Here is a 15,448-nt window from a genome sequence, read left to right as displayed (position 1 = left end):
CCAGCAATCTCACTCCTAGGTATCTACCCAAAAGACACAAAAACACTGATTCAAAAAGACACCTGCATCCCCATGTTTATTGCTGCTTTATTTACAATTGGAAAGACATGGAAACAACCCAAATGCCCAAAAGTAGATGACTGGATTAGAAAGGTGTTGTACTCAGCAACCAAAAATAAATGAATAAATAAATAAACTCATGCCTTTTGCAGCAACATGGATGAAGATGGAAAAGATCATGATTAGTGAGATAAGCCAGAAAGAAAAGAAAACAGTACCGGATAGTTTCACTAATAGTAGAAGTGTAAAGGACCAGGCGAGAAAGTAACAATAATAACGAACAGCTATATACCGGAGACATTTTATGGGGTGGAGTGGGGAGTAGGATCAAAAACGACGCGGGGAGGGAAGTGCACGGAACTATGGTGATGGCACAGGGTGACTTGGAGATGGGAAGCCCACAGGGGTTACAACCGCGATGGAAAAAGGCAGAAAATGATGTAAAAATAAACTACTATATTTTTATTTTTTTAAAGTTATACTTCTGTGGTGGATTTGGACCATGTTCTTCCTAGAATATTTTTTAGAGGTAGGTCGTGGATGTCAGAGTTGTACATAAACTCCTGTCTGACAACAGAGCTTGATGGTAATAAGTAGAAAAAATAGGCCTCATTTTTACTTCCTTGCATGAACCAGAGGGCCACTTGTTCAATGTCCACCTTCGTTTTATATATATATATACATAAAATTAATAATAGTCCTCAATTTCATGGGACGGTTTTAAAGGTATATAAACTAGTGGATTAAAATTTGAGAATAGGGTCAAATGATTCTTTAGAATAAGATATGGCAATTTCTTTAACTCATGGGCCAAATCCAGCCCTCAAGTTGTTTTAGTAAATAAAGTTTTATTGTAACACAACCATGTTCATTTGTTTACATATTTCCTGTGGCCGTTTTCACTCTACAATGACAATAATGCATTACTGTTGAGTCACGAGTGATACATGGCCTTAACAGCCTAAAATATTTACTGTGTGACCTTTGACAAAGAAAATGGTCCTGACCTGTTCTAAAGAATTAAGGGATAAGGTTAGTGAAAGAAAAGAATCTATCTTTCAGTGAGAAAGCCCATCTTGGAGAGTGCATGGAGACTGCTTTCTGAAGGAGTTAGGCGATAGAGTCAATCTTTTCCTATCTGTTAGCCTATGGTTGAGAAAGTCACTTGAGAGTTGATTAAAAAGTAATTAACAGGTGAGGTTGGGAGGTGAGGGTTAAGGGCTAATTAGTATTTAACAGATGCAGCCTTCTAAATAGCATGAATGACCAAGGAGTCTTGTCATAGCCTTTCTCACGCGTGTTACTTCCCTACACTGGACACCCATTTACACCAAACAGGACATGGACGGAAAGGGAATGAGAGGACACCCTATCTTCCCCCTTCCTTTCTGAAGCTTTATACTCATCAGCAAGTCCAAGGTAGGAAAGGCTGGTAGAAGGTGCTTAACCCAGAAATAAAATAAAAACTACCGAGTTTCTTTAGTGCAGCACTTTTACTTATTTGATTAACATGATAGTCACACACATTATGCCAGTGTAATTTCAGTGACTCCTCGGAAGAGTTAAGTACCCGTATATTTGCATCTAAACTCACTGTACAATGCGTGGACAATTGATACAATTCAGGAGAACAACTAACTTGATTTTTTCATGACTGAGAACGGCACTGGATAGCACATAAAGAACCGTGCAGGTGACAGCACAGAAGGGAAGCCTTCACATTTTAGTGCCTCAGTCAGCGCTGCTGTCCTTTTGCAATGGACCTTACAAAAGTAGTAAATCGCCTTCTTGAGCGTTTCTCCTGGCCTTTCCGACCTGAACCTCTCTTACAAGCTGTGTGATCCCAGAGCAGCTGTGAGCCCACTTCATGAAACAGCGCTGTGACTCAGGGGCGCTCAAGGGACCTACATGTCCCCGGCAAAGTACCACCATCTCACATCGTCTTTGCAAGGAAGAGGAGACACTTCCTGCAGAACGGTTTGCGGATGACTAGGTTTTATTCAGGCACTGAACGTCCGATCTCAGATCAGAGGCTCGGTAGGGAGCTGCTATTTCCCACCGAGCTGGACAACAGCTGCTGCACGCATGGCCTCCTTTTACTGAGGGGTACAGATAAGAGCGGAAAGGCATCTGCCACCAAGGTGACTCCAGGTCCTCTTAGGTTCAGCCAGTTTCCTCGGCAGTTATTTCCACACCCCCACGTGGTATTTGGCAACGGTCAGAATTTCCTGCCTGGACCCCAGCCTTAGGTGATGACTTCAAAATTGCTCTCTGCAAGGGTTGGCACAATCCAGAAAGAGGCGCTCCAAAGACCTCTCGGAAAGATCAAGGACGGTAGGCAGCCCCGAGCCACTATTTCAATTACAGGCTGTGATGGACACCTGGCTGCGCAGGTGCTTCTGTTCTCTCAGGCCGGCTGGCCCTGCGCTTCCGCATGGACATTGTGACCCAGCTCATGTCCATCCCCAGGGACTAGGCAACATCTCGGGTGAGGAAGAATTGGCCCTGTGTGCCACCCAACCTGCTGTCCACGGCGCTGCCCCCATGAGCCCATCCTGACTCTCGTGCTCAAATGGCCCAAGGAACTTCAGATCATCACAATCCCTTCAGATGTGCTGGCCTGCTGGACAAACAAGCCGAGTGTTGCGCGGATTTCTTGTAGAATAAAGATCAGATTCAGTAACATAGAAGTTTCTGGAGCAAATGCACAGGGGAAATGAGACAGACACTGACACCGGAGAAGCCTTCCTCACGCAGCTCTGTGCCATATGCCACGTTCGATATGCAAGGATAGTGCATTTTGGAGCCTTCCTGTTAAAAGCCCTTCCATCAGCTCTGCAAACTTACCTTCCAGCTGGGAGCAGCGATTATTAACTCAGTGCATCCGTGCTCTGTCAGATCTGAAAGAAAACAAATCTGCTCCATCGAAGGGAGTAAACAGCCCTAATGTTCAGCCTGGGAAGTTTTCACATTGATGCAACATAATTACCTTTCACTTCATGTAATGATACTATCAAGTTTACTTTGTTCCTCCATTAACAAAATTGTAATATACTTCCCTCTGCTTGACTTGGATGCTCGGGATTCTAAGGAAGTCCTTTGCTCTGGCCAGGAGTCAAGTATTTGCATTTTATGGAAGAGGTAGCTTTTTTTTTTTAATTCTTCATTAAAAACACAGAAAACAAGGCAAACTGCCTCCTCTCTAGCATCTTATTTGGGTACTTAAAACCTCACAAAATAACAGCACAGCCCACTTTGACTGGCTCTTTGCTGACAAAACTGTTCATTTCCACAGTTTCTTTATTTTTAATACTAGAAACACAGTGCAACAACTTGAGTCATCTCTCAAAATCATTTGTATTCTGTTGGACGTGTATCAAAAATGTAGGTTTAAAATCGTAGGAAATTGATGTCTGTTTCAAATATGAACATATCACAGGTGTTGGTGGGCAGGTGCAACCACCATACCCACATCCAACTTTACAGCTCAACTCTCCTTGACTTGTAAAAATAATATTTATAGAAAAAAAAGTTTAAGGGAACTGATCACAGGGTAGCAAATGAAGTGAGCCATCCGCAGAACAAGAGTAAGGCTCTTAGGAAATCTTGGGGTCATAATCAAGGAAAATATCCAAACATTATCCAGAAACTACCAATTAATGAGAAGAAAATCAATTGCTTCCTCACTCTGTCGACTGGTGCTATTTCTTCAGATAATTATTTTCTGATGGTAGATGAGCCAAAAATACATTTCACATTGACCACTGAGCTGACTGGCAGTTGGGAAGGGCTAAGACTTCTCCCAAGTTGGGCCTGGTCCATCTTGGAGAAGACAAAAGTTTCCACACGTCTGCATTAATCTCTACTACTCAGGTTTCAGACTTGCACACTTCTGCATTTTGAAGAGCAGGCCTGGGTCTAATTGTCCACTGTGGGGATTGTGGGTAGAAAAATGAGTGTCTGCAATACGCACACAGGGTGACATACTGTACACTTACAGGGTGAGCGTGGCCAGAAAGCCAGCATACCCCAAAGGGAAAAACAATTCTCTCCAATTATAACTTGAAAAAAATCAAGGTCTGTAATCTGAAGTGACCCCCTCCAACTATTCCTATGATGCTGTTATGATGTCACCTGAGAGTGCCTCCCTTTCTCTGTTTATCTTCATGCTCTTTCTTTGCATCCACCTCTCTCTCATTCATTTCTTAGGAGGGCACCCCACTTTCTGAGACTATCACTCTTGTAGTTTCTCTCTCCCCATCTCTCTCTCCCTTTCCCTACTCTGCATTGTCTTTCTCTATCTCTTAAGTGGTAGCAATAAGGACCTGAGAAAGTTTTACTTAGCGCCTGTTGTGTTTTCATCAGTGATCTCTGTTCCTCAAAAAAGTGCATTTCAAATTTCTGTAAGCGTGTCAGCAAAAGTGATCATTTCGTACTGGGGAATTGGTGCATTTGAACAGGCAGTGGAATCCAGCTGGGCACATGTGTGTAAACCTTCGGCCAGTTATTTGGTTAGTCCAAGTCTTCATGTTGTAATTGGCAAATGGAATAATTATTCCGTATTAGAAGTCACACGCAGATAAGTGCTTTAGAGCAGCAACGATAGCTGTTCATTAGGATCAGCCGGGGAGCCTGAAGTCCTGGGCTCTCACCCAGGCCCAGTGCTATGGACTAACGGTTTGCACACCCCCAAATCCCTGTGTCAAAGCTCCAGTTCCTCACTGTGCTGGTATACAGAGGAGGACCTTTGGGGAAATAAATAGGTAATAAATAAAGATACCGCATCCTCATGATGGACTGAGGCCACTCCTAAGGAGAGACATACACAATTGATCTCTCTCTGAAGGATAGAGAGAAGGAAACTGACACACCACAAAGAGGACCTTCATCAAGAACCCATCCATGCTGACACCTTGATCTTGAACTTCCAGCCTCCAGAACTGTGAGGAATAACTTTCCATGTTGAAGTCATCCAGCTTGTGATAGTTTATTAGAGCTGCCCAAACCATCAAGACACACAGACATCAGGGTGCTTTACCGCACCTCAAATAGCGCCTTGGGCCATTCCCATGTGCTGCTAAGATTAAGAGCCACCAGTTTGCAGACTATGTAATACTACAACATATGCAATGACTCCCCATGGTATAGTTTTAGCCCATGGTTATTGTCTTTATGGAAAGTAGGGGGGAATCTAGTCCTACCCTAAGTAATTGGGGACAGGAGAAGGAGGGCAACTCTGAAAACCACAGGCCATGCTCTAATACAGAATAATCTCATTATTTGCTGTTAGACTCCAACTCTGCACACGAAGCCTGGCTCCTTCCATAGCTTCCTTCACCCCTCGGAAGTAGTTTTTCCTCCATCAAGAGAATCACCTGATGTGGGTTATTGTTTAGATACCAGATAAGATGAAAACAAAGAAGACATCTAATCTTGTTCAAAGAGAATATGTAAAACAGTGAAAAATTAAATGCAAAGGTGCTAATTACCAACCACAGATTAATTTTCAAATTGTTCTTTTAACTTCTAAAGCTAAAGCTAATGAATATAGAAATGCTCGAGACTGCAGGCTCCCCGGAAATTCTGGTAATTAGAGTGTCTCTGTAATGGATGCGACTTGTTTGGTTAAAAAAAAAAATCAGAATGATTCTCATTAGTGATAAAGAGCTGGCACTGTCTGACGAAGTATGGTTCTTGACATCTTACAACACTGTCTCTGAGAAGACTGGATCCCAGCGTTATCAGTAGAAACCCCACACATTAGCAAAAGTGACATTGGTGACTGCCGTTCTAAAACTTGCCATTTGGAAATCAGCGCAGGATTCTCAATTAAGTTGCTGATTTGCTCTTGCATATTTTAACAGCTGGCATTAGGCCAGTGTAAATGTTAGAGAGACACCTGGTCTAGCCCTCAAAAATGTCAATGACGCTAGCAGATCTGCATGGAGACAGAGCTAGTTGAGGCTCCCTGGATCTCTTACTAATAGGCCTCGGTTTGGGTTTCTATCTTATTGATCACATGGCCTGGAAGGTGCAGGAATCCAAATCCAACCAGGGAAAAAGAAAAATCCAGTTTAATATACCTTCATAAATCATAATCTCTGTATTTTTAAAATTTACATTTCAGGGGCGGAAAGTTTTATAGCTTTGAGTTAAAACATGTAGGGCGAGTCAGTCACATCAATTCATAACCATGCCACCAAGCAGATGGCACAATAGGATATCAAAAATACGCTCTTGCTAGAACTATAAAGGACTTGGGCAAACTATGAAATTAAAATTCTGAATCCAAGGTGTAAACAAAATTATTGGCCTTTCTTCCAGTCTTCAATCTTTCTGGAAAATTCTGCTGCCACTGCTATCACTACTATAGCTTCTGTGTGAACATATCCTCAGGGAAGCTTCGGAGAGGCAGAGAGCCACTTTCCACATGCTTCCTGGAGGGTATCATGTTCGAGGACAACGTGAATCTTCCCAGGATGGGCTCAAGAGACAAGCCTCTGACCAGCCAACTTACTACAAAGAAGGTGTCCCGCTCTTCTCTCATGTGCATTCTACGAAGGGAGAGATTTGGGCCGCAGAGCCTGGGAAACCCATTCTGTATGAGTTTTGTCTTTAATTACACGCTACCACTCCTGACATGGAGGTAACCTTCATTTTATCCAAATGCTCTCCGTCTCACACTGATCCTGTGTTTGCCCATCAATAGCAATTTGGCTTGCAAAGAATTCTGCCTTCAGGAGAAAGACCATTCCCTTTGGTCTCCAATTTCCATTCAGCTGTATTAGGCTAGGGTCTGCCAAGCTTCCCGATTTCAAATCAGTGTCATAGTCTTGTCATAATTAAGAATATTTCACCGAGATTGGAGGAGGGCAGAACACAGTTTTGAGAAGTACAATATAGGCACTTTCCCAGACAAATGCAAAAAAACAGAACAAGGCAATAGCCATTTTGGTGGTTCCTCAGAAAGATACCTTTAGAATTACCATAAAAACCAGAGTTCCATCCTAGGGATAGGAGAAACTCCAGAGAACTGAAAGCAGGGACTTAGAGAGATGCTTGTACAGCGATGTTCACAGAACATTATTCACAAGAGCCAAAAGGAAGAACGACTCAAATGTCCACTCACATAAGCCTGGATAAATAAATGTGCTACATCCATACAGTGGGATATTATTCAGTCTTTAAAAACAATGCAATTATGACAGACGCTATAATGCAGATGAATTGTGAGGGCATCATTCTAAGTGAAATAGGCCAGACGCAAAAGGACAACTATGTTATGATTCCCTGTATAATAAGGTGCTGTACTGTCACATTTCATAGAGACAGAATGTGGAATAGAGGGTTCCAGGGGTTGGGGGAAGGGGAGCTGTAGGTTACTATTTAGTGGGTGCAAAGTTTCTAGTGGGATGATGAACAGTGCTGGCGCACAATGCTGCGAATGAGCATACTATCACTGGGCTCTACACAGAAGACAGCCAATACAATTTACCATTGTTATATGTGACCAACCATTATATATAAACCACTATGTCTTGTCACAATTAAAAAACAACATAACACCACAGGAATCCAGAACCTTAGCCAATGTTAATGAAAAAAGTCATACTATAATGAGTAATGCACATAATCCTTTCAGTCGATTATTTTAGTTACAGATGAGCCTCTGGCCCACACCCCAGTTCTTGTATGTATCAATAAATTTTTAAAACACATTTTTGTCTTGACCATTCCTTGAACATTTTCTAAATGATATTCTCCCCTTCCACATGTTAGTTACGAGCCTAAGACGATGAGTACTGATATGAGTAATGGTCTCGTGCCCTGGCCTGGTACTCCCAGGGGCCACAGAGGAATGTTACGCTAAGAATGATCCTATCCAGGAATGAAGCAACCTCAAGCCACAGGAGCTAGAAGCCACAGAGGAACAAGCTACATGAACCATGACCGCCCAATGCTTCTGGGCTCCTAATTTAAATCTCTTAATTCTCCTGAGAAAAGGATCAAAACAGAGACATGCAAAAAGCCAAGAATGTTCAACTTACTTGATGAAGCAGTCTCGGCCATCCCGGTTTGCCATCATCTCCCATCCATAGGGAGGGACCTGGTTCAAGCCCCAGGTTCCAGAGGGAGGCGGCCAGCCTGAAGACTTTGTCCTGTGGCTGGAAAACAAAACGGAGAGAAAAGTATCACTACAGCTGCCTCCTGTAGCTCGGATAATTCAAGGAACAATTAGGATGTTTACTGCCAGGTACCAAGTCAGTGTTCGCCTTCATGGGATCTTGCTGCTTTTTACAGATGCCCTGTGAGGTACTTAATCCTCTTTCTAGAGAGAAAGCAATGGATGGTTGGTAGACTCAGTCACATTCCTGAGGACATACAAGTCAATTCTGAACCTAAGTTTTATGCACTTTCCACGAAATTAGGTGTTTTGGGGACAAGACTGGGCATTTTGGGCATGTAAATAGATGTCACACTACACTATAAATACACATGTGAAAATAAGCTACAAACAGTATGGATCTTAACTAAATAAACTCAAGTTTGGGTATCCTGGACTCCTTTGACCAAAATACAAAATTTCTACTCATACAAATCACATTCTATGTCAAGATGTGTCATAAAACCTCAAACGCTCAACTTAAGTTGTAATGAAACCCACCAATAGCGTTCACAATTTGCAGCCTACCCCTCCAACTCCAACTAACTTCATCAATAAAATTAAAGGATGAGTTAAAAAGCTCTAGAAGTGTGCCTTGAAATTGGCAAGAGCAGAGGACGGTGCTGATGTGACAAATGGTCGTGACAGGGAGCATTACAAGGACATCGTTCCTTGCCAGAGAGCTGCGCTCTGTCTCTGAAACATCACTGCATCCTCGCTAGAACCTGCATAAATCCCACTGTTATTTCATTTACTGGAAGACTCCTTCAGAACACAGCATGGACAGGACACAAGTGGGCTGTATTGGGATCCATTAGCACCCCTCATCTCTCAGTCCTTTTCTCCACAGGGATGGTGCTCTATCTGGGTGGACTCTAAGCTGCTTGGATGGTCCCTAATTGCAGGCTGGTAGCAGTGGGGCAGGGTGAGCAATGAGGACATTTCCAGGACCTCGCAATCAGCATCTCAATGGTGTCCCTGCCAGCCCTTTACCAAGACAAAGAAGCCACGGCTAGCCTGATACCCCCTGCACAAGCCTCTGTGGCAGCTGACACTCAAGTGGTCAGCCATCCACAGCAAACATCCAAGTCATAGTTGTCAACCTTTCTGGGAAGTGGCGGGGGTGGGGGTGGGGCTTCCAAATCCTAGGACTCAGGAGAACTCGCCCTCGACACTGGCCCAGCTTGTCTCCTGACCTCAACCCAATACTTTTCTTCAGGTGGAGGGAGCCAATTTCTTGTAGATTCTGTGGAAAGGAATTATTTTGTATCATTTTAACCCCCATGTTGCTTTTCTCTGACTCACTTTCAATTTCCTTACATCCCTCATCAAGTGAATACAGGTCTGGCACATCTAGAAGGCCACTGTAGGGTTCCTTCTTGCCCCTTGGCTACAGGAAGAAAAGGCATGGAGACAGTTTTTATTCCTCTTCTTCCCACGAGTCAGCAGTGGCAATTTGCTCTGGTGGTTTTTAAAAAATGTGCTGCTTCCCTGCAGTGAGAAAATACATGAATTTGCCGCCTGGAGGTACCACAGAAAGTACGCCCATTTCTCTACACAGCACAAAGGCATCTGGAAAGCTTTCAAGGGTGAGACTGCGAAAGCAAGCTCTTGGAGAGGTGAACAGTCTATCCTGTAATTTAAAAGTTCTCCAAAAGCAACAGTTACAGTAAGAGGTGACCCCGGGAACAAGCTTGTAAGTGAAGGGCAGTCTAATGTGGAAAATTCAACAACTGGTTCTGGATCACTACAGTTGGTTACTGTATCAGCAGGCTAATAATTTCCAGAGGGGGTTACTTATTTAAAATAAATTGTCTCTTCTCTTGCATTCTTCTCACCACCCCCCGCCCGCTCCGTCAAAATCATTAAGACACAGACATCATATAATTTTATGACAAAGTTACCGGGCCCCAAAACTATGATTCAGATGCTGTGAACAGGACCAGAAGCCTAATGTCTGCATGGTAAACAGTGGTCCAGATTCCTCTCTGCCAGTAGGACTGTGCCAGTTGGTGAAACACAACAAGAATGCCCACTGAAATAGAATTTCAAATAAGCAATGAACAATTTTCAGTGTGAGTATGTCCTATGCAACACCTGGGACATGCTCATTCTCAACAATTATTTGCCATTTATCAAAAATTCAAATTGAACTAGGCATCCTGCATTTGATCTAGCAAGCATGGGGATGGACAAGTGCCAGTCCTTGCTGCTTCTGTTTGGTGTGAAGCCCCACAGCACTGGTATCTTTCTCTGTGTTTGTGCAAAATGTGACGGCGATACTGGGTCAAAGTCTCCAGGTGATTTACTACTCATTACAGTTTGTACAAGCCGCCCAATCAGTGCTTTCTAATGTGAAAAATCAGTGCCCAATGCAACCACCTGCGGCCACGAGGGAGCAGGGGTGACCACCCGAGTCAGGGGACCTGAGCATGCGCCCAGATCTGGCACGACACACAAGATGGCCGCCCACGGCCTCACGCAATTCCACCGTTCTATTTAGCTGGCAAGTCAGAGCAGCTGGGCCTGGCGGTCAAGGGTATATCTGCTGGGGCAGTGGACTTGCCAAGTGTGCGCTGACGAACAGTAGCAGTCGCAACGAGGCATGTGTCGGAAGTGCACATCACTGCACACCTCCGGAGGACCACGGAATCAGAGCTTCGGAGGTGAAGGGCGACCTAGGCAGCGCTGTTTACTGAGCCCTGGGGCAAAAGTGAGGATGGTGCAGGTTGGAGAAGCGCTGGGTTAGACTCAAGACTCTGCACCCAGGTCCCGCCATCTGTCCCGTCATCCTGTGCGTGGCACTCAATGTCCCAGCTAGCCCTCTGCAAGGGGGCAGCCAGGAGCCACATCTCCGGGAAACTGGACAAGGGGCTTTGCTAGGTATTGCTGCTGGCCTGGGGTGCAGTAAGAGCCACAAAGGCTCGGCAAAGTCAGTGTCCGCCACCCAGTGAGAGGACAGAGGACGCTGGTGGCACTGCTAGAATGGACAACTTGACGTCCTCAGCAGAGAAAAAAAAGACAAAAGGCCCAGCATCTATTTTTTCCCAGTCTGGAGAGAGCGGAGCAAGCAGACTGCAGCCATCAGTGACACCTTCCTGTTGGGTCAGAAGTCGACCAGTTCAGCCATTCTGCTATTTCTGAGAAAATATCAGAAAGTTTCTCCCAGGACCCAGGAATCCCAGCTGTGTGTGCTCCTCACTGCAGAGAGGTCAACTTGCATTTGTCTCCGCCAAGGCCTTGAGATTCCTCGCAACTCCAGTGTCTGGAGCTTCAGCCTGAGATCATGACTGTGTGAACCACTTTCAAACACTTAGCTCAGCCTTAAAAATAGCGACCTACATTGGCAGGGCTATTTAAGTCACTCCAGAAACTTCCAAGGACTGACTGAACTGGTTTGCAACTTTGCGCCTCACCCTTTTATTGTCTGCGATGGATTGAAAGTGTCCTGGACAAAAAAGATCCTCGTATGTGATAAGGGAGAGGACGCACGGTACAGCACCTGCCACAATGTGTGGTCCACCCCACAGGGCAACCGCGGCCTTGCTCAGCTCGAATGGCCATCCTGGGCACAGCGCTTGACCTACAGTTTAGATGGGAAAATAAGCAAGTCCCCAAAAGCTGTGCAAGTGCCTTGAGTCAGAGTCCGATGTTTGCCAACAGCTTCAAGTCTTTGGGTGAATGACTGGATTTTCCCGGGTTTTCATTTTATGTGCCAAGTAGAAAATTCATTATGTGCAAAGATGCCTGGGGTCATCTTTCATCCCTGGAGGGAAGTGGGCATAGCAACATAGCAGGGAGAGGCTGCCCGGCACCGTGCTACGCAGATGGCACTAGGGATGGTGATGGGCACTAGGGAAGTCACCCCACGGAAGCTCTTGCTTAGTGTCACGCAACTTCCAGCGTGCCCAGCGGTAAGCCCGAGGCTTCCTCTCACTGCAACTGTGCTGTGCCCTATCATTTACTGTGACTGTGACGCCCGGCCTGCCGTACTAACCCGGGAATGTCCAGGACCAGTGGCCAGGTCAAGCTGCATTCTTGAACCTGGTGTTGAGATATTGCTTCTCGTGTGCATTTCAGACTCGGCAAAATCAGCGGCTCACCTATATAGGTTATTCGTTCCTGACACAGCACGGCACTAGGCAAACCCAACCAAATAAATGTGACCCAGAATTTCATTGTCCTGATCTCTCTGGACTCAAAAAGATTATTTTCAGAATAACCCACAGTGTCATGGTGTTTCAAAGTGTAAGGCACCGTTTCACAGATTTTGCTTTGCAGAACTCCCAACTCCAAATGGCTGCCTTTCCCCACAATGCACGTCCGGGTTGATGTGCATTGGGGGGAAGATAAGAAGTAAAGGAAGCAGAGAAAGGTGAGAAAAAGGAACAGAAGATGGTTCTGCGTGGATTCTAAATGTTACAAGTGGGACATAACCTTGTTTCTCTTGTGATCAACTTGGTGCAGTTCAGGAGGCTGGAGAGGGTTCTGCCTGCCACCTCCTGTCCTGCGTATCAGCGAGGAGCTGACCCCCCAGGCCTTTTGTTCCAGTTCACCATCCTGAGTCAGGCTGTGCCCCACCCATCTCGGACCATAACCCTTCATGCGGCCACGGCCACACTGTGGACAGTGTGCATGAATTTTAACTGTTACAAGTGAGGGGTGTCCTTGTTTCCCTTGGGACCGACTTGGTGTACTTGTACTTCACACAGGAGGTAAGAGCTTGTTGGCCAACTGCCGCTTATGAGCAGCTTCTCGTGCAGGTGCAGCTGAGGAGAGCCAGGCAGGCAGAGCCAGATCATCCCACAAACTCCCTTGAAAATTGCACTTCCCATATAACAAAGAAGAAGATATGGTAAAGGGGGAAAACTACTCTAAATATTAATGCAAAGCCTCATGAAAACAGAAAGTCCAAAATACATTCACTACAAAATCATTTTACTCAAACAGGAAGGTGTTATTAATCAAGAGTTTAACTATGGTAAAGACATGTGGACGTATATTTTAATAACCACAATGAAATGTGCTTCTGTTTATTTTCATCTGCATCACTGCATGATTTACCGATTATATAACCACACATCTCTCACTACCCTGTTTGAATCACTTATATCCAAACGGGGTATCTGACAGAATTAAATTTTGGGCTTCCTGGTTTTCAATTCAGAAATTGCACATACAAACATTAGCCTCGTTCTGAAAATAGTCCAAGGACGACTCAAGACATCCTGAGAGTCTGGGGTGTCTGTCTTGCATCCCCCAACTTTGTACACAGGGGCTGCCATTACCATCGGAGGTGGCTCAGCCTTGAAACAGACTTCTGGTTTTTGCAAAGTGCATTTGCTTCCATTAACCCACTAAATTAGCAAATTGTGATCTGCATGGACAACTGCAATTAGCCCTGTACTGGACAGGAGAAAACAGACACAGACTGGCCAGGCTGGCCAAGGATTCCCAGACGGGTGACACAGAGTTAAAGCAGCAAAGATCAGCCCTTCAGCCTTGAGCCTTCTTCACTAGATGTCGGTTGTGCACGCTGATGAGTTCTTCCTTACACACCCAAAGGCACCATGCAAAGGAGATAGACTAAGCTAGGCATGCCCCAGGAAGGCAAGGGCCATCTTCATTTTTCTATCTCAATTACTCAGATGCTCACATGTGGGTTAATGAAGGTACATGGCATACTGGGACAGAATCCTAGGAGTAAGTGCTACAGCACCTGCTTGTAGGCAGGGAAGAGCTTGTTTTCGGAGAAGATGGGTGTTAACGTTTTTTTACTAGCTGCTATTAGATCAGCAGCCTCTAGCTTCTTTCAGAGATCACTCCTTGCATCCTACCACAGTGGAGTGGGAACAGATCAACCAATGAGGGTACCAGTCAGCTACTGAACCAAAGCAGAAGATGAAGCCTGATCGCGGTCGGATAAATGGCTAAAGGAACAAAATCGGTAACAGATACGTTATGCAAAATGAGTCAGAGGGAGAAAGCTAAATACTAGATGGTGTCCCTTATATATGGCACAGAGAAACAAAAGACAGGGTCAGATGAAGCCAAAACAACGACAGGCCTTCAAAGTTGACTGTAGGCTTGAGGCCCCCAGAAGGGCACACGGGGACTGTGGTGGAGGAACATGGGTGACCCCAGGCCTCTGACTTACACGAGTGCTGTAAATTCACGCGACCACAGTCAGGGTGGGCGTAGATGGCATGATCTAGTTTGTGAGAAGTGGCAAAAGGAAACTGAGCGAACTTTCAAGCCTTGGGTAGCTTTCTTAATATAAGGTCATTTTCATTTTCCCAGTTCAAGGTGCCCTTAGTAGGAAATGGCTCCCCACTGATGTCCAGCTCACCCTCCCAACCACAACGGCTCCTTGCACTTCCCACTGGGAGAAAAAGCCAGTGGCTTGGGAGAGGAAAGGGGAGCACAGGCATCTCCCCACTCCCTCTCCAGAGCAGGGCACGGAGGGGCACTGGAGCAGTGCCCTCCAGTGGACAGTTTACGATGCCTGGAGACACTGTGGTCCTCACAGCTGGGTGGTGGTGTGCTACTGGCATCTAGTGGGAAAGGCCAAGGCTGCAGTGGACAGGACAGCCTGGCCAAGAAGTCCATTCTGGTGAGGTAGAGAAACACTGATCTAAGTGGATTAAATCCTTTTCAAAGATTTCTTTATCGTATTTTCTTCCACTCCTTTATCCTCACCCTTTTGCTCTGCTTATGTATGTAAAGTGTGTACTTGAACCATTTATTAGTAACAGAACTTAAGACACTCCCCCAAATTCTACATCATCTATGGATAAGAAAAGGGACTTTCTCTGCCAAAGCCACAATGCCTACAGCAATGTAACAGAGATGCAGATTATCAGATATATAGTACATATTAAAACTTCCTTAATGATCTTAATCATGTTCTTTTATAAGCTGTGTTTGTTTGATTCAGAATCCAATCAAGCTTTGCACTTTGATTTAGTTATCCTGTAACTTTGAAGCCATATTTTAAGAATGTAAGGTTATAAATTTAAGAATCAAGGAAAGATGCTAGAACCTTTTCCTTAAAACCCAGCAAAACTGACCAACATTTACATGGCAATGACAGTCACGCAACAGTGTCTGATTACTGAGCTGACACCCAACTTGCTAGAAACTTACATGCAAAGGCACTAACTGTAGACAGTTGGCACATGACAGCAAAGGGCCCCACCGACTCCTAGGAGTTTTCACAGGACA

The 15,448-nt window shown here is 44.9% G+C and overlaps 1 protein-coding gene across 4 annotated transcripts in view; it reads right to left on the bottom strand.

The window, feature by feature from the left end:
* Positions 1–15,448, bottom strand: part of FRMPD4 (FERM and PDZ domain containing 4) — a 613,488-nt gene that overhangs the window by 151,908 nt on the left and 446,132 nt on the right. For all 4 annotated transcript variants that reach the window (XM_012730327.1, XM_012730329.1, XM_004689848.2 and 1 more), the window contains one exon: positions 8,109–8,225. In XM_012730327.1, coding sequence (XP_012585781.1) covers positions 8,109–8,225 — 117 coding nt within the window. The remainder of the gene's footprint in view (positions 1–8,108; positions 8,226–15,448) is intronic.

The sequence above is a fragment of the Condylura cristata genome, unplaced genomic scaffold (genome assembly GCF_000260355.1).
Source record: "Condylura cristata isolate star-nosed mole 26May11 unplaced genomic scaffold, ConCri1.0 scaffold00027, whole genome shotgun sequence".
NCBI classification, from domain to species: domain Eukaryota; kingdom Metazoa; phylum Chordata; class Mammalia; order Eulipotyphla; family Talpidae; genus Condylura; species Condylura cristata.
Note: the sequence above shows the minus strand (reverse complement) of the source record. Positions and strands in the feature narration are given on the sequence as shown.